This window comes from Meles meles, chromosome 7, assembly GCF_922984935.1.
Source record: "Meles meles chromosome 7, mMelMel3.1 paternal haplotype, whole genome shotgun sequence".
NCBI classification, from domain to species: Eukaryota; Metazoa; Chordata; class Mammalia; order Carnivora; family Mustelidae; genus Meles; species Meles meles.
The window spans coordinates 5,304,380-5,325,164 of NC_060072.1; the positions used below are offsets into that span (position 1 = coordinate 5,304,380).

Sequence of the window (20,785 nt, forward strand, 5' to 3'; positions counted from 1 at the left end):
CTCTCTGAGTTTCCATGTTTTATTACATAGTTTTCCATAGTCCTTACCTCACATCCTTTTTCTGGTCCATGAACCCATCCAGGATCCCACATTACATTTAGTTGTCACATCTCCTTAGCTCCTCTTTGCTCTTCTAGTTTCTTTCTCAGACTTTCCTTGTTTCTGACTGACCTTGACAGTTTTGAGATTATTGGCCAGCTATTTTGTTGAATGTCGCTCTTTGGAATTTGTCTGATATTTTTCTCAGGATTAGACTGGGGTAATGTTTTTGGAAGGAAGACCACAGAGGTAAAGTACCCTTCTCATTGCATCCTATCAGGGGATATGACATCAACATGGCTGATCACTGTTGATGTTGACCTTGATCACCTGACTGAGCTGTCTGCCAGGCTTTTCCACCGTAAACTTGCCCTTTTATCTCTCTCTTCCCATTTGAGGAGAAGTCACTATGCACAGCCCACGATGAAGGAATGGGGAATTATTATGCTCCACCTCTTTAAAGGGACAATGTCTACATAAATTATTTGGAATTCTTCTGCATGGGAGATGTGTGTGTTCTAGACCATGTGTTAATTTGTTCATTTCTTTATATCAGTATGGACTCGTGCCTCATTATCCGTTAAGTATTGTTATGATCCTTAGTAGGGTTTCCTTTTCTCTTCCTGATTTTGGTCATTTTTTAAAAATCTTTTCTCTTTGTTTATTGAATAGTTTAGCTGGAGGTTTATCACTTTTATTGATCCTTTTAATAAACCAAGCTGTGTTTTCATTGATTTTTCTCTATTTCAGTCATTCCTGGTTTTATCTCATTTCTTTTCTTCTGCTTACTTTACTTATTTTTACTTCCTTTAGATTTAATTTGCCTGACACATAAAGCGATTCTTCTTGGGAAGGTTCATCTTGAGAATCTGATAGAATTCCTGGTGGTAAAATCCATGAAAGTATGGCCCCCCTCCAAAATTTCTCAGTCTTAAGCTAATCCTCATTCCACCTCCAGTACTTTGTCAAAATTGCCACTTAAGTGTTCTACCAGTTTGTGGCTACAGTGGCTTCTGCTCCGGGCTAGCTGATCTTGGCTGTGATTGTACGTATTCACGTATCTTTCCAGATGTGAGATTTCTCTGATGGCTCTAAGAAAAGTTACTGATTTTCAGTATGTTCAGCCTTTTTCCTGTTGTAACAAGAAAAAGAAGTGATGACTTCCAAACTCTTCATAGTTAAACCTGGAAGCAGAAGTTCACTCTGACTTTTTAAAGATATTTTAGCTGGGAATAATGGCATATTAGGTTGGCAGTTACTCTCTTCTGGCATTTTTAAGATATCATTCCATTGTCTTCTAGCTGGTTAAAGAATTGTTGATGAATAAACCATTAGTCTTCCTGTTGCACATTTGAATGCAATGCATGTTTTTCTTTCTCTAGCAGTTTTTAGGGTTTTTCTTTTGTGTTTAGATTTTAGCAGTTTTCTAGATGTGTTAAAGTGTGCCTCTCTTTGTATGAGTCCTGCTGGGGTTTGCAGGTCTTCTTGAGTCTGTAGGTTGATGTGTTTAATAAAAATTTTATGAAAAATTCCTAGCCCTTGTTTCTTATCCTTCTACTCAGTCCCCATTCTCTGTGTCTTGGCCTTCAGTTATGTACGTTAGACCTGTTCACAGTATCTCACTTATATTTCACTCTTTTATGTACTTTTCACTATTTTTTTCAGGGCTTCAGTCCCAGAATTTTCCACTGACCTCTCTTCCAATTCATTAATCCTGTGTTTTGCTTCTTCAAATCTGTGGTTAATTTTATTCATATAGTTCTTAATTTTAGTATTTTTTCAGTTGTGGGATTTCCATTTAGGTTTTTTATTGTTGTTGTTGTTAAGATTTTATTTATTTATTTGACCGACAGAGATCACAAGTAGGCAGAGAGTCAGGCAGAGAGAGAGAGAGAGGAAGAAGCAGGTTCCCTGTGGAGAGAGAGCCCAACGTGAGGCTCAATCCCAGGACCCTGGGATCATGACCTGAGCCAAAGGTAGAGTCTTTAAACCACTGAGCCACCCAGGTGCCCCTAGTTATTTTTAATATATTCCATATTTGTGTCTTTTCTTCTATCATCTCAACATATAACTTTATTTTCTTAAACATATTTGTAGCTATTTAAAAATCTTCTTTTCCCCTGCTAACTCCAGTATCTGGGTCACTTGCAGATCTTTTTCTGTTGTCTTTTGTTTCCCTTGATTTGGGGTCACATGGCTATGTCTCCAGATGTGGCAGACAGATTTTTATTACGTATCAGATATTGTGTTAAGAAAATTGAGAGGCTCTAGACAGTGGCACCCTTTCTTTTGCTGGTCAGGTAGAGTGGGGACTGATGACCTTAATTCAGTTAGGGACTGAGTTGATTTGAGGCTGGATTACAGATTCTCAAGGCTCCATTTGACTTTTTTTTTTTTTTAAGCCTCTTCCTAATGTAGCCTCCAAAGTTTGTAACTCAGAACCTGGGTTATTCTCTGAGTCCTTGCTCCCGAGAAATCCTGAACTTCAACCTTTATTTTCTCAGGACCACAAGCTGACAAAAAAAATCTCATTTGGCTTTCTGCCTTGATTCTTAGTCTTCTGTCCCACATACCTTCCAAACTCAGCAAAGATCTTGAGGGTATAACTGGCAATGTTGGGCTCAGTTGTCTGCTTCCCCTTCTCATGAGGAATCTGTTGAAATCTCTGGTTTGGATGTCAGGTCCCTTGAACTCATCATAAGTTCCTTTGCTTCTCCACCTGCTGGTAGTGACCATCTGCCTGGGCCACCAGCCCCAGGCTGAGCCTCTTGCCTTGCTCCCAAAGTGCATGAGTGAGGGTTTTGAGGGTTCCTCTCTTCTCAGACTGTTGTCTCTTTGAGTTCTGGTTGCCTCAGCCACTCTCTCTATTTCAAAGAGATGTTTTGCTGTATTTTATCTGACTTTTCTGTTCTCAAAGGAAGCATAGACCTTCTGCAAAGAAAAGTGTTCCAACACACTGAACACCAACCATTCTGTTTCTGATGGGCATTCACTTCTCTTTTCATTTTTTAAATCTCTTTAAACTATCTTTCTTTAGGGTCTCTACATACTGATGTTTTTATTTCTATGGAAGGAATCCCAGGAGTGGAAGTGCTTGGTCTAACGTAATATTTATAAACACATGTTGCCTGTTCGCTTTTTAAAAAAGGTTTATTTATTTATTTATTTGAGAGAGGGGGGTTGTGGTGGGTTGGGGAGGGGCAGGGGGGGAGAGAAACTCCAGCAGAGTGCAGAGCTAGATGCAGGGGCTAAATCTCACAACTCCAAGATCATGACCTGAGCCAAAATCAAGTGGGACACTTGACCAGATGAGCCACACAGGTGCCCCTGTTTGCTTTTTAAGACCACACACTATCACAGTTCCTATTTCTGAAAGCTATGTAATAGAGTATCTTTTTTCCCACCCCTGTTAGCAATAGGCATTATAGCTCTTTTAAATTTTTGCTGGTCTGGTAGTTTTAAAGTAATAGCTCAGTTTAACTTTATATTTATTTCCCTGACAGTAAATGTGTGATTTTTTTTTTTTTTTTTTTTTGCTATTAGGATTTGTTCTCCTGTGACTTGCCTATTTATATCTTTTGCCCTCTTGTCAATGTTTAAGAGATGTTTATTATAGATATCATTATTTATCCTATGCTCATAAGAAGGTTTTGAGTTTCAAGTTTACCCCTATCCTCTGGATTCTGACCCCTGGAACCCTCTCCCCTGCAGGGCTCTGTATCTCTCTTAATTAGACCCCAGCTTCTGCCCTCCCAGTTTCTACAGCTCTTCTCTGACACTTTCCCCTTTGACCGGCTCCTGCCTGCTTCATTCCTGAGGGCACTGCTTCCCAGTAGTCCTCTCCCCCTCACTAAGATGTGGGCTCGACAGGGGCAGTTATCTGTGTCTTTTCCATTCTCTGCCCCATCCTCAGCATCTAAAACAGGGGCCAGCACATAAGTTGCTCAATAAATATTCTTTTAATGAACCCCATTGATTTTGAAAAACATTATAGTGTTTTGGTTTAAAATGTGAATTCTGGAGCCAGACCACCAGAGCTGGAATCACATAATACCCGTGTGACCTTAGGCAAACCTCTCTGGGCCTCAGTTTCTTTATCTCTAAAATGGAAATCATAGCAGTAGCTACATCAGACGATTATTAGAATTAAGTGAGCACATATATGTGCATCAGTTTCCCAGGGACTTGTAAAAAAATTACCCACAAGCTAGATGGCTGAACACAACAGAAATTTATTCTCTTTCAGAGACTACTCCTGCAGGCCAGAAGTCTAATATCAAGGTGTCAGCAGAACCGTGCTCCCTCTGGTTGCAGAGGAGGATTCTTCCTTTCCTTGACTATTCCAGCTTCTGATTGTTGCCTGCGGTCCTTGGCATTCCTTGGCCTTGTAGCGGCCATTACTCCAATATCTGACATCTTCCTTTGGTGTCTCTGTGTCTTTACTTGGTGCCTCCTCTCTGTGTGTCTGGATCCAGTTTTCCATCTTACAGGATTGCATTCACTGGATTGAGGGCCCTCCCTGATCCAGTATGACCTCATCTGAGCTTGATTACGTCCGCAAAGACACTGTTTCCATTGAAAGTCCCACTCAGTAGGGCCTGGCCCTTGGGCTCATTCTTGTATTCATAGTGCCTTCAACAACATCTGGTGTACAGGTGTCCAAAAAGATCTGTTGAATTAGTTAATTGATCAACACTTTGTTTTCTGTACTACAAATATATCTTCAAAATCTATCATTTGTCTTTTTGGTTTATCTTTCCCATTAAAATGTTTAAAATGTTGTATGACCAAATATATTTGTCTTCTTTCCTGTCTTCCTTTTTTCCCCTTTTATAAAAAAATAAATTCTGGATTTGTGGTCTTGGTTAGTAAAGTGTCGTGACTCTAGTCCCCAGGTCCCCCTTCCATATTTTATAGATAATCTCCTAAACTTTCCTGCAAGAATTTTTACTGTTTTATTTTTTTAATGAAATGCTTAATCAATATAGAATTAATTTTTGTGTGTGGTATAAGATAGGGTTCTTCTGTATTTTCCCACCAGACTGTCATTTGTAAAAGTCTCATTATACTTGGGTCTAAGTCTGGAGATTTCCATTTTGTTACACTGATCTATACATCATTTCTGCATCAATGCAATATATATATTTTTTTAGTGAAACAGATGTTTTTTCATTTTTCTTCCTTTTCACATTTTCTTGGCTACTCTGAGGCCATGTTTATATTTCCCCATAAACACTTCATCCATTTGCATTATTAGGATCCCCCCAAATGTATTATTAAGATCACAATTGGACTTACATTAAATTTATGTATAAAAATGTGCTTTTGAAATCAAGAAGAGAGAACATAATGGAATGTGCAGAAGGGGAGAACAGAGCCTTTCATTCCTGAGGGGAGTGTGGCTGTTCAGTGTCCCCTTCTCCCGCCACACTTGACTCGGCGCTCAGCTCTGGGCCTCAAAGCTTGCACCCACTTGCCCTTTGGACAACAGACCCAACGCTATGTTGAGAACAGCCTCCTTTGAAGAAGGAGTGGCTCATCTGCTCTTATCTTCCATCTTCATAATCTCTTACTCTTCTGCCCACGGAACACGCTAAGATTTTACACAGGTTTGCAAGACCGAGCAGGTTCTGGATATTTGCCTCTAAAATTACGTGTCTGGTCGATTTACTCGTTACACCTGGAATTCCCCTTGACATTGAAAAGCTGTCAGATCACGCTGAGGCTGTCTCATTTCACAATTTTTGAAGGTTGATTTTGGTTCAGCATTTTGTCCTCCTGAGCCATCAGGACACAATTTTAGTCTTCTTACGTTCTGTGGGGATAATGTATTTTTATAAAAGTCTAAAGCAAATCATCATTGCCATCATCATGCCTGCAACAAAAGAGAAAAGAAAAACCACTGTTTTATAACTCAGTGATCTCTGTTGACAAGCCATTGCTCTGTCTGAAAGTCCAGCGTTGGGTGCTAAGGTGGAAGGAAGGATTGCTTTTTTTTTTTAATTAAAAATTTTTTATTTTTTTTATAAACATATAATGTATTTTTAGCCCCGGGGTACAGGTCTATGAATTGCCAGGTTTACACATTTCATAGCACTCACCATAGCACATACCCTCCCCAATGTCCATAACCCACCACCCTCTCCCAACCCCCCTCCCCCCAGCAACCCTCAGTTTGTGAGATTGTCTCTTATGGTTTGTCTCCCTCCCGATCCCATCTTGTTTCATTTATTCTTTTCCTACCCCCAAACCCCCCACATTGCCTCTTCACTTCCTCATATCAGGGAGATCATATGATAGTTGTCTTTCTCCGACTGACTTATTTTGCTAAGCATAATACCCTCTAGTTCCATCCACGTCATCGCAAATGGCAAGATTTCATTTCTTTTGATGGCTGCATAGTATTCCATTGTATATATATATACCACATCTTCTTTATCCATTCATCTGTTGATGGACATCTAGGTTCTTTCCATAGTTTGGCTATTGTGGACATTGCTGCTATGGAAGGATTGCTTTTGAGAACGAGGTGCAGTACCATTGCCAGGGGATTAGGTAGAGTTAGGTGGGCCAGACAGATCTGGTCTATGGACTAGAAATTTCTAGATTTGAGGTGTGGTCAGATCATGATCACAGTATCTTTCCAGTGGTCACAACATCGCCCCCAAGTTTATGGAATTTCCTAGATGTAAAGAGCTGCAAAGGCCCTGAGAGCTCGTGCACCTGTCATTATCCTCTCTCTATCCCAGCTCCTCTGTTTCTACATCTCAGTGGACTCTTCCCTTACCGAGGGACGTTGGGCTTGGTCATGTGGTTTTCTTTGACATGGCATGTGACAGATGTGTCCTGAGCAGCAGCCTTAGATCTGCTGTGCGCTTTAGCTTGGCCTTGTGCCCCGGCAATCTGCTCGTAGAAGAACTTTCCCAGGGCAGCTGTTGTCCCTTCAGTTTGATCCCCAGAATGAATGCACCTGAAACAAGCCTAAAGCCAGCCTGCAGCCTGATGCCAAGCTCAGTCAGCCCACGGCCTGGATCACCTGGCCGGACCCATCTTACATCCGCCAGACTGCACCTGACCTTCACATCCATGAGCATGAGCACAAAGGCTTGTTTTCATGCCAGCCACTGGGCTTTGAATGGTTTGTCAGGCAGAAGCTGGCTTGTGGAGTCCCTGGTCCTGTTGCAACCCTGTTCCAAAGATGTGGAACGTAGAGGCTCAGGGAACACCCACACCCAGTCTCCATGGTGTCCTCTGCGGGCTGGGTGGGCTGTGCCATCTGAATGGGGAGTGGCACACTTCCCAGCATGCCTCGGTGCCGAAGACCCCGCTATTGCCCGTTATTTCTAGAGCCCGAAGCCTCAACCGTGAATGCAGACTGCAGTCGCCAGTGCTGGCCTCTTGTCCCTGGCCACCAAGCCTCCCTGGGCAGTAATGCCCACTGCTCCTGTGCTCCCCTGGCCCCGGGCTCCTCCTCTGTAAAAAGTGAGGCTGGAGCGGATGCCATCAGGCTTCCCCAGCTCTGCGTCACAAGATGCTGCTGTCCCACGGCGTCCCGCTAGCCTGTGCCCACACCCTCGCTCCGCCACTTACAGCTGTGGCTTTCCAGGAAAGAGGTAGCTTAGTTCACTTCCTTCCTACATGTTGATCTCCTCGTTGGTAAGATGGAATTCGTCATATTTCGTTGAGGAGCACCGCGAGGTTTAACTAAGATAACACGTGCAAGTCACGTTGGTACAGGGGCCGGCACCTTGGAGATCTTCAGTCAAATTCTCTTTCTCAATGACACCTGTGAAGTTCCTATCACCACCAGGAGGCAGGAAGGAGCGTGGACAGCTGTGAGGCCCGCTCTGGCCCTTGGCATGAGATCAGAGCTGGGACTCTGGTTGAGACACTCGTCACCTTCAACTCTCACCCCGAGCCCCTGTCCCTGGCACACCCACCACTGGCCGTGTTCTCATGCCAGGGGTTTTTATCGCTGCAAGAAATGCTGAAGGAAACTCTTCAGGATGAAGGAGTTTGGTCCTAGATGGAGCTCAGATGACCAAGAAGGAATAAGGAACCTTGGAAATGGCACATATCCAATTAAATATAGAAGGCTATTTTTTTGTAATTAAAACATGCATGTGGGGGCGCCTGGGTGGCTCAGTGGGTGATGCGTCTGTCTCCAGCTCAGGTCATGGTCTCAGGGTCCTGGGATCGAGTCTCGTGCTGGGCTCCCTGCTCGGTCGGGGGTCTGCTTCTCCCTCTCCCTCTGTGCTCTCCCTCTCTGTCTCAAATTGATTAATGGAAAAATCTTTTAAAAATGCATGTAAGTGCTTAAAGCAAACATTTTCATGTTGTCTCAGGCTCATAATCTATGTATTATCATCTTTTAATCTATTATATATAATTGATATATATTATATAATATGTATGTAATTATATATTATATAATATAAACAATTATATAATATGCCAATTATATATATTATATAATATCTATTATAATCTATGTATTATAATGTATTATAATCTTATAATCTATTACGTGGAACAAATGGCAACAGTAGCTTACAGGACAGGGCGCCCGGTGAGGGAAATATGGTCGCAAGGGTTCTTCATTTTATGTGATGTGGTTCGGTATGAACTCTGGGGAGCCTGCGGAAAGGTAGGGGTATATATTATAATCCCCAAGCAACCACCAAAAAGATGACGCAAAGAGGCATAGCGAGCAAGTGTTCCTACGCAGAGATGCAGGTGGGTGTCTCTGTCCGGGGATGCTCTGCGGTGGCTGCTCTGGGAAAGACTGAGCCACTCACCCAGCTTCTCGTTGTGGGCGCCTACTCGGGGCCGCGTGTCTTCCTCCACCGAGAGCCAGCGATATTCCCCTGGAATGACGTGGCCTCTTGTGGAAGAGCCCGTCTGCAATCCAGGGGACATCCCAGGGGAGGGGGAGTGACGATTTTGTAATCAGAATATGCCAGGCCAATGGCTTGTCACTCTTTGAGGAACTTCCTTAGGGACGTGCCTCCTAGAAAGGACTTGAATGGTTAAATGCTTTGAAATCTGCTTTATAAATGCTGCAGTTTAGGCATAGGTGGTATGGTGAGTTGCCTCCAAGGGCCCTGGTAAATCTAGTTGATTTGCTGCGCTCATCTTAGAAATGAGAGCGTGCACAGGGAAGCTCCAGAGACACGCGTGTTTGCAAAGCGCCTGGTGCCTCTTCTGGAGAGCACCCCCGCTGGGTTTTGCGTCCTGCGTGCTGCTCTGTGCCCGTCGGTGGTGGCACGCCCGCAACCTCTGGACAGGCTGCTCAAGGCATGCCTAACCTCCGTGCTGCTTCACAAGCCTCCAGGCTGTGAAACATTTGCCTACAGACATTTCCTGACTATCCGTTACATATGTTTTTGTGAAAGGACTGAGCAAGAGGAATTTGCAATGAATAATTCATGTGTAATTGTTTTCAAAATATAAAGTTACTTTTCAAAGAAAGCAACCAATCTATCCACTTCAGAGTCCCCCTGCCGCTTGGGTCCTTCTGTGTGGGCCACAGCTTTCCATCGAAACGCTCATGCCGTCCCGTGCTGGGCCAGGCTCCCCCGCAGAGCTGGGACAGGGTGCGCGTCCAGATGGCACAGAGCCGTCCCAATTCCCAGCCAGCGCCGCCTGCTCCGGTCCCCAGGCGGGCCTTTGGGATCGTCTTGGATTCCAGTGCTGCTCTGCACCGAGCCCCTGCAGGCAACACCACCGCACCTGCATTCCGTTCCCTTCTCGCTCGGCTTCCGATCCCGCGCCAAACATTTTCTGCAGCTTGTTACTCTAACTCATGCACACAAGCCAAGCCAAGGCCAGGGCCTGATCAGCGGGATCAGTACAAATACAGCGAGCCACTGTCACACTCCACTCATTACTGACACCGATAGTGAGGATAAGAGCAAGTCAATGGTGCCCACTCCCTGGGTCCTAGTCCCGCACACTGAGAAGGATGCCCCCAAACAGAAGGAACCAATGACTGTACGCAAGCTGTGGATACCCTGCTGCAGCTCAGTGGGTGTCCATTCGGCAGTTCTAGTCTGAAGAGGCCGAGGCAGAAGGCTCTGTATCTGTAAAGACCTCAGCACAGTCCTGGCATGGAACAGGCAGTAAGCATGATGAAGGTGATGATGATGATGGTGGTGATGGAGGTGATGGACGATGGCGATGGTGGTGATGATGATGGTGATGATGGTGATGATGATGGTGATGATGATGATGATGGTGTTGGTGATGATGATGATGGCGATGATGATGATGATGGTGATGATGATGGTGATGATGATGGTGATGATGATGATGGTGATGGTGTTGGTGATGATGATGATGGTGATGATGGTGATGATGGTGATGATGATGGTGATGATGATGATGGTGATGATGGCGATGATGATGATGGTGATGATGATGGTGTTGGTGATGATGATGATGGCGATGATGGTGATGATGATGATGATGATGGTGATGATGATGGTGATGATGATGATGGTGATGATGGTGATGATGATGGTGTTGGTGATGCTGATGATGATGGTGATGATGATGGTGTTGGTGATGATGATGGTGATGATGATGATGATGGTGATGATGATGATGGTGATGGTGATGATGATGGTGATGATGATGGTGATGATGATGATGATGATGGTGATGGTGATGGTGGTGAGGACCATTGTCTCCTCTCATCCCCTGTTCCTTTCCCTCTTCAGCTTCCTCCACAGAATGTAGTCAGGGTATGCTGACCCTGCTGTCCTCTGCTCTTCAACTTACTCTAGCTTCCTGTGGCACCAGAGCCCCTGACCTATGTGAACGGCTGGTCTGTGCATTCCCTGCCCCCTTCCCCTCTGAAAACACAGACAGACCCTTCCTTCAAAACCCGTCTCCAGACTCTGCGCTCCCAGACGGATTTCTTTCATCTGGCCCGGGCGAGTTCAGCCACCCTGGATGTCTTGGCCCTTAGATGCACACATTTCCAAGTGTGATTCGATGTCCTTTTTTGGAAGAGAGACATATTTTCTAATTTAGGTTGTGGTGCTCTGAGAGCAGGAAGGATGGTATCTTCTGTCCTCCCTCTATTCCTCTCAGCATCCCTTCTGGGGAACCACTGGCCAGGTTGTTGACTTTCTGGCCACGGACAGAGGAGTCCCGGCATCATGGGTTCCTTGAGCAGCGCAGCTAATCAGTTTCTCCCAGGAAGGCATCATCTAGAGGATTCTGCTCCACTAAGCGTGATGCAGGGAAGCACATATTCTCATTTGTCCCTCCACCTGCCCAACTACTCACACAAAACGGAAACCGCTGGTAAGCAATAGGCTCCGTGAGGTGGAAGGAAGGGATCTCGGACGACTTTCAGGGAGTGCGCTCACATGACGAGAGGAGAGAAGGGTCCACGGATGGTCCCTCCCCCACAAAAAAGCGCAGGAGGGGGCGCCTGGGTGGCTCAGTGGGTTAAGCCACTGCCTTCGGCTCAGGTCATGATCTCGGGGTCCTGGGATCAAGTCCCACATCGGGCTCTCTGCTCAGAAGAGCCTGCTTCCCTCTCTCTCTCTCTCTGCCTGCCTCTCTGCCTACTTGTGATCTCTCTCTGTCAAATAAATAAATAAATAATCTTTAAAAAAAAAAAAAAGCGCAGGAGCTTGCCGCTTAAACTGAATCATAATGAAACTTCGATAAAAACTTTAGTTTTCCTCCCTCAAACCACCTTGCTGGACTTTGTTCATGTTTCCTAGGACGTATGTGAATATAAATCCCACTTTAGGAGACTCGAAACTCACAGCTAGTCCCAACAGATGTGTATTTGGGTATCTTGGAAAGAGTGGCCTTTGGAAAGGTTTGCAGCCCCGACTGCAACCCCCAGGGCCGGCCCACTGAGCCCAAGGCTGGGAGCCCACTTACTGCTGTGTTCACTCACTTGCTCAGCCAACAAACCTTGGCCTGGGGTCAGGGAGCGAGGCCCCCCTCCCGGGCCCCGCCCGCAGGGAGCCTGTGGGTGGAGTCAGACCAGTAACAATCACAGGCTGGAATCCAGGGGCCCTGGTGGTGGTGAGTCCACAGCGGGGCCAGAGGGGCTCAGGCAGCAGGGCGCCTGGGACAACCTAAGGGCCTCTTCCTTCCCTTTCTTCCTTTCCAGGTGCTGGATGCTAGCGGAATGCCTGTGGATGACGACCAGCTCGCTCGGCTGACTGCAAAAATAGGCTATAAGAAAGACGGGATGAGTTATCCTGATTTTGCCGCAGGATTGGAAGGTAGCTAATCGCCAGCACCAGCCCTGCTGGGACGCGGCTGCCGGGCTTTCCGAGCGGTGCCTCGGGCCGCGGGGGGGGGGGGAAGTAGTGTGAGCTGAGACGCAGAAACAGTGTGTGTTCTCAGACTGGAAACAGACATTTTTGTTTGATTTTTGTCTGACTGTGTTTCGGCCTTTTCTTTTCACTAAACCAAACTGTGAGTTTGCCCGACAGAGCCTTCTACAGACTTAGAGCCCAAATGGTTTCTAAAATTTGCTCCAAAGCCCATGCTTCTTCCATCGCGCTTCCTGTCCTTTGATATTTTCCCTCCTGAGAAGAGATCCTGCTTGCCTGTGGTTAGTGGGACCCACGCACCACCCAGGCCAGTGTCCTTCCCCCTTTTCTGCAGGGAAGGATGCAGAAATCCTAAGAGATTCAGGTTCACACCTGCAATCACCCAGCCACTGGCCCTCCCCTTCCCCTGCCCCAAAGCCGTTGCCAGGAAATTCACAGCCAGGCCAGGGTGGGGGAGGGGCCCTCCTGTTTGCCCTCTGCTCTGGTTCTGCTCCCCCCGCCCCAACACCCAGCAGAGAGATGACCACCAGCCAGCCTCCCACCTCTCTGCCATGTTATCCTCCCCCTGGTCTCCACTCTTGCTGGAGTTTAAGAAGGACAAATAAACCCTCTAGGAAAGCTACAAAAATCACACAAATACGTTGACGGAATCTCTTTTGTTTTGCTGCAAATACACTGCAGGCCGGACAGGGCTGGGCCTGGGAGGCCGGCTTGTGCTCTGCTGTCCTCCCCGGTCCTCCCCGCGTTTGGTCTGGGAGATGACTGCGCGGGGTGATGGGTGTCCCCTAGAGACACTGGCAAGCTGGGACTTCTCACAGGGAAGATGCCAAGGTCCCTTCTGACCATGGCAGACTAGCATTTGATGGTCCTGTCCTAGGGGAGGGAAGGTCCCACTTGGGAGGAAAAAGACAATTCGAGAAGCCATAGGATTTTTGAATCTTGATCCTTGGGGTGTATGTTTTGACATTTTTGAAGGAGAACAAAAAAGAGGAAAAGGAACTCATTTGTTTTAGTGCTTCTGGTGTGCAGGTGAGTTCATCTTTCACTTGAGGAAAGTGGGCCCCAGGGTGAGTCAGTCACTCGCCCCATGTCCTGGGGCAGCGGGGGCGTTGCAGAGTGGAAATGTGACTCAATAGCCATCAGCTGCTCTCGGCTTCCTCCCTGCCCTTGTTCTGCCCCCCTCCTCCTCCTCTGTCCCTGAGCAGTCCCCCAGCACTGCCTATCTCCCTGCCCAGCCAGATGCTGACGGGGGTGGAGTTAGAGACCTAGGCCCCAGGCTGGCCCCTGGTCAGGGGTTGGGGTGCACACGGCAGAGGGGAGTTAAGCAGCAGCAGGAGAAGGTGTTATCTGCCTTGAATAGTGAACCTAAGAGAGGCCACTCCAAGCCCAGGTGGAGGTGCGGTAGAAGCCAAGTTCAAGACTGGACTGTAGGTCGCCCATGAACTCCAGATGCTCTGCCCACCATCCATCCTGCAGAGCTGAGCAGTGGGGAGAGGTTGGTGTCAACATGTGCAGAGAACCACATTGAAAACCAAGGCCGAGGTTTATAGCTTGGCTTGAAACAAGGCCACACTCATGTTATCCCAACCTGATGGAAATGGGTTGTTTTTTAAGTAGAGATTATGGTTTCTTCCTCTGTTTGGGGGGGAGAGAGAGGGCCTAACTCAGTGATTAGCCTGCCGGGCTCCAGAATCTGGAGAGTGGGCCAGAGTTCAGTGTTGCTGTCCATGGACTCTGTGACTTTGGGGAAGTTGGGAGGAACCCCCGACCCTAGCCTCCATCTCTTCATATGTAAAATGGGCAAAATAATTGATTTCCTTGCATGTAAATGAGGCACAAGAAGAGAAGCCACCTCTTAAGTTTGTTGAAAAGACCAACAGATATTTGAAGGCCCCTCGTACAGGGTCCCGCAGATAAGCAGTCACGAAACACCTGGTGGGTTAACGAAGGTTGATTGACTTCCACATCGCTAGGTTTAGGGCATGAGTCTAGGAACCAAAACCAGGCAAGAGTGTTCATTCACTGCCTCTGGGGATGGAGAGATGAGTAAGATTATGGTTCTGCCCGGCTGGAAGAACGGGCATGGGCTTGCCGCCGCCTGCTGGCCGAGAGCGTGGCCCCACCGTCTCGAGAATGAGTCCTTCTGGTGGTGATGGGAGAATGTCCAAGAAACTGAAGGGAAAGAAACCAGATCATAACCAAGTCAATGCTAAGTTCACTTTCCCAGAGCCTTATTCCCATCGGGTGTTCTGGCTGGATTTGAGGCAGGTAGAGATCCAGGGTTGCAACGGAAAGAGAGGTGGGCATGCCGCTAACAGAAGTCTTCTGGTTTGTGTCATTGTTTCAGATGCTAAAATGAATGGGCCAGAATCGACCCCACGGCAACCTCCAGTTCTTTCAAAGAATAATTTAGACAGCGACTTTATGACCGCTGAAGAATGCCTGAAGCAGTTCCCCCAGAGACTGAAGGAAGCCTTCCAGGTAAATTATGACCTGTCTGCCAGTTAGCTTATCTGGACACCATCCCCCGTGTTCCCAGCTATTCAGCCGTGCGGGCTGTGACTCCGGGAGCCCGTCCTGTCCTGCTCATCACAGGACACAGTGCTGCTCTCTACAGACTCAGGCTCTCCCCTTCTCTCCTTGCCGGGTTGGGGGACTCAGGCTTAGCTCTGCTCCCCCTTCCCCCTTCCCGAGGTCCTTCCGGGCTGCTGCTTTGCCGGCTCTTCCTTCTGCCTCTCAAAGGCCTTGGAGAAGTAAGGAGAGGATGGGGAGGGGACAGTCTGGGCAACCCGAGTTACAGGGAATGCAGGACCCATTCATCCGGCCTCTTCATGCCACCCATTCGCTCACCAGATGAGCGGGACGCATTTAGGATAGGCTGGACTGTCTGCTAAAAGGTAGGAGCTCCATCCAGTCTAAGACACAGACGGCGAACAGGGAGTTGCGACCCGTGAGATCTACTGTTGTAGAGGGAATGGTAGCGTGCCATGGGGCACAGGGAAAAGACCACACTTAGGAGGACTTCCTGGAGGAGGTGGGCCCTGAACCAAATACTAAAGCCCCAGCATGTGTTGGCCAGAAAAAGGAAGGAGCAAGCACGAGAAGAGGGAGCTTGCTCAAAGGAGGTGGCGGACAGGTCATGGGCTTCAGGGAAAAGCTTACCGGTTGGTAGGATGGGTTGCATGTGGGAGCTGGAATGGGTAAGATGGGGGAAGTAGACAGCAGCCATTTAAACACAGAGACGGGCTTAGAACAAGCTAACTGCGTCTGCGGCACAAAGGAAGAGAGAGCAATGAAAGGGGGAAGGTCAATTTAATAAGCTGACGTATTGGCTACAGGGTGGAGGCCTGACGGTGCGCAGGAGCACGTAGGCAAGGAGGCGGCAAGTCCAGAAGAGGAGGGTCGGGAGCGTCCTAGGGCTGGAGCTCGCACCTGCGGAGCTCTGGGCTTCTGGAGCCTCCTCCCCGCTGACTGCCAGTCGGAGATGCATTTTGGTTACCAAGCTCCCATTTAAAAATAAATGTATTTATAGGACTGTCTGGCTTGGATTTGCAGGATGGTTCTGACTTCGAACGTTCTGTCCAGCCGTCAGACCCTGCGTCCTGATTCTTGGTTTGAAAAGCTGCAGACCCCGTGGGCATATGCAGAGAAGGCCTGGGTCCTCAGAATTCAGTCTGAGCGAACGCCCAGCGCCAGGGAGCAAGAGCAGGCCGGGGTCAGGTAGAGGGTCGAGAGCCTGGTTTTCTGAAGAAGGAAGTCCTGGTTGAGGGCGAGAGGGCAGAAGGGGGGCAGAGAGACCCCGGGAGCCAATGTTCCCTCTGTGCCCCTCAGCAGAGGGCCGGAGTGGCCCAGAGCAGTCCCAGGCCAGCACCCCTCTGCTGTCCTTACTTGGGGCGCTAACTCACCCACTCTGTTGCAAGCTAGACTCCTTTTTCTAGCCTCCCCCTCCACCTGTCGCCCCTGCACACCTTTCCCAGTAGAGGGACTCAGTGGGGAGAGCCAGGCTCTGCGCCGGCAACACTGTCTTCCTACCTTTGGTCCCCGTGAAGCCTGGTGACAGTGCTCACGTGTCTCATATTTCCTGGTGATCTTTAGTTTAAATAATTACATAATGAACTGATTCAATGAACATTTGCTGACACCCACTATCCTGCCAAGAGTTTATAATCTAGTGGTGAGACAAAGAAGGGAACCTCTAATTGCCAGAGTGTGCGTGGTCTGTACCAGGAGGCGGGTGACATCTGGGGTCACTGCCAATTTGCTTGTTGTCCTCACAGGTGGGAGTGAACGAGGCGAAGGGTGTGCCTTGATTTTTGAATGGGAAGGGACAGTCACTTTACTTTTATTGAGTTCCTATTCAGGAGAAGCTCTCAAACATGTCTCCTCATCAATAATGAAAAACCCACCTTGTATCAGTTTAGAATACTGTTACAGCCGCTGCTGTTGTTCGGCCAGTGATTTTGTGGCCGAATGAGGCTGCCTCAGTGCTCAGCTGGGGTCACAGGCGAGTTAGTCACATATCCAGAGCTCAGGCCAAAAACCACAAAGAGCTGAGGAAATAATTCATCATGACCAAATAAAGGATATCTTCTCTCCCTGACGGTGGTGAGGAAAGCAGCCTGGAGAGCCCCTGGGTGACCTGGTACACGACCTGACCACGGGTTCTCTGTGGCCCCTGCGGGCTCCCTCAGCCCGGCTCACCCTCTGGACAACGTCTCTGCAGGGTCAGGCTTGTGTCCACGGGTTCAGATATATATTTTAAAACAATCAGGATTCACCCCCCCCCCCGCCCCCGTATACACACACACAAATGGGAGCACGTCATGGTCTGTCCTCGACATTAGACCTTGTGGGCTGGCCTCAGCACGTGGCCCTGATCAGAGCATCCCCTTTGCTGGTCCCCTTAGGACCAGCCCTGGTCCTGCCTGACTGGCCTGCGGGCCCCCCAGCTCTGCACTGGCTGGGGCTGCCTCTCCTGCTGCACCTTGACCCCTCTCCTCCTCCCTTCACACCAGCAGTGTTCTTCCTCACCTTCGTGACTTTGCACATTCTGTTCCTTTGCCCGGACTGCCAGTCCAACCCCTCTGATCAGGTAACTGCCAGCCAAGCTCCAATCTTTCTTATGTGCTCGGTCCTTCCCCTCGCCTTCAGATCTGTGGGGAGATCAGCTGCTGTCTGTTCCCCTCCTAGCCCAAGTGTGTGCGGTCTTGTAATCCTCTGAGACATTTAGGGCTGAGCTATTCCTGAATCATCCACAGTGAACTGGAAGGATTGCCTACGTGGCCTCATTTGTCTAAGTCCTTTCTCTGCCCTATCCAGTAGGCATCAGCATCCCCGTTTTACAGATGGAGAAACCAGCAGTCTAATGTGGGGAGAAGCTCAGCCAAAACCTCATGTCTAGTAAAGATCATATCTGTGCAATTCCAATAAAATTGGTTTCTTCAGGCTGCAGTGAGTGCAGCTCTCATCCATGACTTCCAGCACCTTCCACCCTTGACTTGCTGTCATGGGCTTGAAGGCCTTTCTGCCCCCACTGGACTGTGCGAACTCTGATGGCAGGGACCGTGTGGTAGTTACAGTGTGTGTCTGCCCAGCAGAGTGCTTGCCACATAATAGGTGCTCAGGAAACACTCGCCATCTCCAGACCCACCAGCTTCATTCCGTGTGTACTGCTGAAGCCCCGCTCTGAGCTGGAGATACAGGGAACGGATCCGAGCCCTCACCACACGTCTTCCTTCCAGAACGGGAGCAGACGGTGAACACACAAATCTCTAGTGTGTCAGGTGGTGAAATGTTCTATGAAAGAAAAACGGCAGGATGGGTGTCAGGGACCGATCAGGGTGCCATTGTCCAGAGCAGGGCTCAGGAGATGCTCCCTGACAGGTGACGTTGGAGCAGATGTGCCGAAGGGTGGGGGTACCACGGAGGATTCCCTGAGATGCCCAAGGCAGGCTTGGCACATTCAGGACAGTGAGGGGGCAGAGGAAAGGAAATGAGGCCAGAGGGGTCGCCGGGTTTGGGGGCCGTGGTGGAGGACTTAGGACTGGACCCTGCGAGCGGCGGAGAGCCAGCGGGGTGAACAGAGTGCGCCTGGTGCTGGCCTGAGCTGTGGTGGGACCAGCCCGGCCACTGGGCGAGCCGGTGGTAGCAAGAATGGAGGCGGGGGGGGGGGGCCGCCAGCCCCTTGTGAGCTTCCTGTGGGATCCGGGGAGAGGCGGTGGGGCGGGGAGAAGCTGGCTGTGGTGCGTGTGAGGAAAGGATGGGCAGGGATGACGCCGAGGTTTGTGGTCTGAGCGGCTGGGAGAAAGCGCCGTCACCTCCAGAGGTGGGAAAGCCGAGGAGGAGCGAGTTGAAGGCAGGGGCTCGGGGGTCAGGGGCCTGACTTGGGGCTTGTTTGGTTTGACGTACAAGCGGGGATGCCCCAACGCCCCTGCAGATGTGAGCCAGAAGGGTGTGGGAGGCCCGGCGCCGACAGTGTCATAGGAATCCACAGCGAGGAGGTGGCCCGCACCCCGAGCAAGTCCCCAGCGGTGGTGACACAGGGGCCTGCCCGCCGGATGGTGGTGCCCTGCGAGGCAGGGGCAGCATTGGAAGCTGGTCCCCAGCCCACTCAGCCCAGGGACGGCACGCAGGAGGGGCTGAGTGAATGCAGGCGTGCAGACAGACCTCCCCACAAAATCCCGAACGTCTGGACTGGACACTTGAGTCATAGCGGGTCTCGCCGTGCGATAAATAAGGCAGCTCCCGGGACGTGCAGGTATGAGCACAGCAGCGCCCCGGGGGTCACCAGGTGGACCCGCGGGTGGGGGCTGCGTCAGGTACTGGTGGAGACCAGGGGTGCTGGGGCCATAGCGTTGACCTTCCAAGCCTGAGATGCGGGAAGTGCGTATGGGGGAGGCACGGCCGTTGGCCGAGACAGAGCCTGTTCAGAGCCCGGGTGCCAGGCAGCGGTGTACGACCGGAGACGGCAGTACCAGTAAGAGATGGCATGTTAGGGTACTTGGAAAACGTGCCAGGCGGTTGGCATGCGTTAGCCTGTTCAACCCTCCTCACCGCCCGGGGGAGTCGGGACTTTCACGATCCCCATTTTACAGATAGAAAAAGGAAACATGGCCAGGTCAAAGCTCTCGCCTACGGTGACCCCAAAATCAAGTAGCAGAGCTGGGATTTGAAATTAAACAGCCCGCCTGCAGGTAGGGCCACACAGCCTCTAAATCCCATGTTCGCTCCCCGGCTGCTCCTCATCTGCAGGATGGGGATGGCCGTGCCCTCCCGCGGCCCCCCCCGACCCAGCAGGTGCACCCGTGCAACATCCTGGGGGGACAGCAGGCATGCAGAGCTCAGACAGGACTGGTGCTTCAGCACGGTCCTCAAGAATCGGGCCATGGCCTCTGGATGGCCTCCGGGGAGCCCCCCAGTACCACACTTGTTCTCTTGTAGACCCCAAACACCATGAACCTTCTGTAAAAACATTGAGATCTAGATATTTCTGTGTCCCTGAAAGCTCCAGCATCCTCTTACTTCCGGTGCTGGAAGGAGAAGTACCATAAACACAGAGAGAGAGGAAGGGAAGGCTAAGACTTTCTTGTCCCTTTCCCTGGATTCTTTGAGTTAAAAGAGGCCACCGGAGAACATGATGTATCATTTCTTGGGAAAGACGTAACATGGCAAGGATTTTCCTAGAGGAGTGAGATCTTCCAAAAGCAGGAGTGGGAACTTCCGCCGCCCCTTCCTCATTTTGGAGATGAGTCGGTCTGTGTGGGGTTTCAGTGCTGTCATCGGGGTTCAGAAGGAAGTGCTTTGACGAGTGCATTTTGTTTTTAGGACCCCTACTCCGCCTTCTTTAAAATAGACACTGACAGGGACGGCATAGTCAACATGCACGATCTTCACAGATTACTCCTGCGCTTACTGTTCAATCTTAAAGACGAAGAGTTTGAGCGTTTCCTGGGCCTTCTTGGCTTGAGACTCAGCATCACTCTAAATTATCGGGAATTTCGAAATCTGTGTGAGAAGAGACCATTCAGGATGGATGACGCGCCTCAGAGACTCATTAGGTAAGAGGGCAGCGCGCCTCAGTGCCTTTGCCCGTGCCCGGTCCTGCGCTCCCGCTGGGCCCACGGCAGGTGGGGAGCAGACTTACCCCCTGGGAGCAATTATTTTGTCTTTTTTTTTTTTCGGTGATTCCAGAAAAATCACAAAAGGAACATGCATTCAATGTAAAAAAGCTAGAAATTACAGGCGCCGTTGAGACAGTGCGACCTCATCTAGCCGCCCGTGAGCCTCATGTTGGCATTTCACTGGGAATCAGGCCAGTCTTCTTGCGAGGCACACAAATAGAGACATGCACTTACATTTTCTCTTCTGTGAAGTGGAGGGTCAGACGTATAGGCTGTATATGAGTGTTGCTCAGCCTTCAAGACGTCTGGGAACCC

General features: G+C 49.3%; 1 protein-coding gene across 1 annotated transcript in view; it reads left to right on the plus strand.

The window, feature by feature from the left end:
* EFCAB6 (EF-hand calcium binding domain 6) overlaps positions 1-20,785 on the plus strand; it is a 226,274-nt gene that overhangs the window by 131,200 nt on the left and 74,289 nt on the right. Inside the window, exons 19-21 of the mRNA XM_046010713.1 lie at positions 12,182-12,296; positions 14,698-14,831; positions 20,175-20,407. Coding sequence (XP_045866669.1) covers positions 12,182-12,296; positions 14,698-14,831; positions 20,175-20,407 — 482 coding nt within the window. The remainder of the gene's footprint in view (positions 1-12,181; positions 12,297-14,697; positions 14,832-20,174; positions 20,408-20,785) is intronic.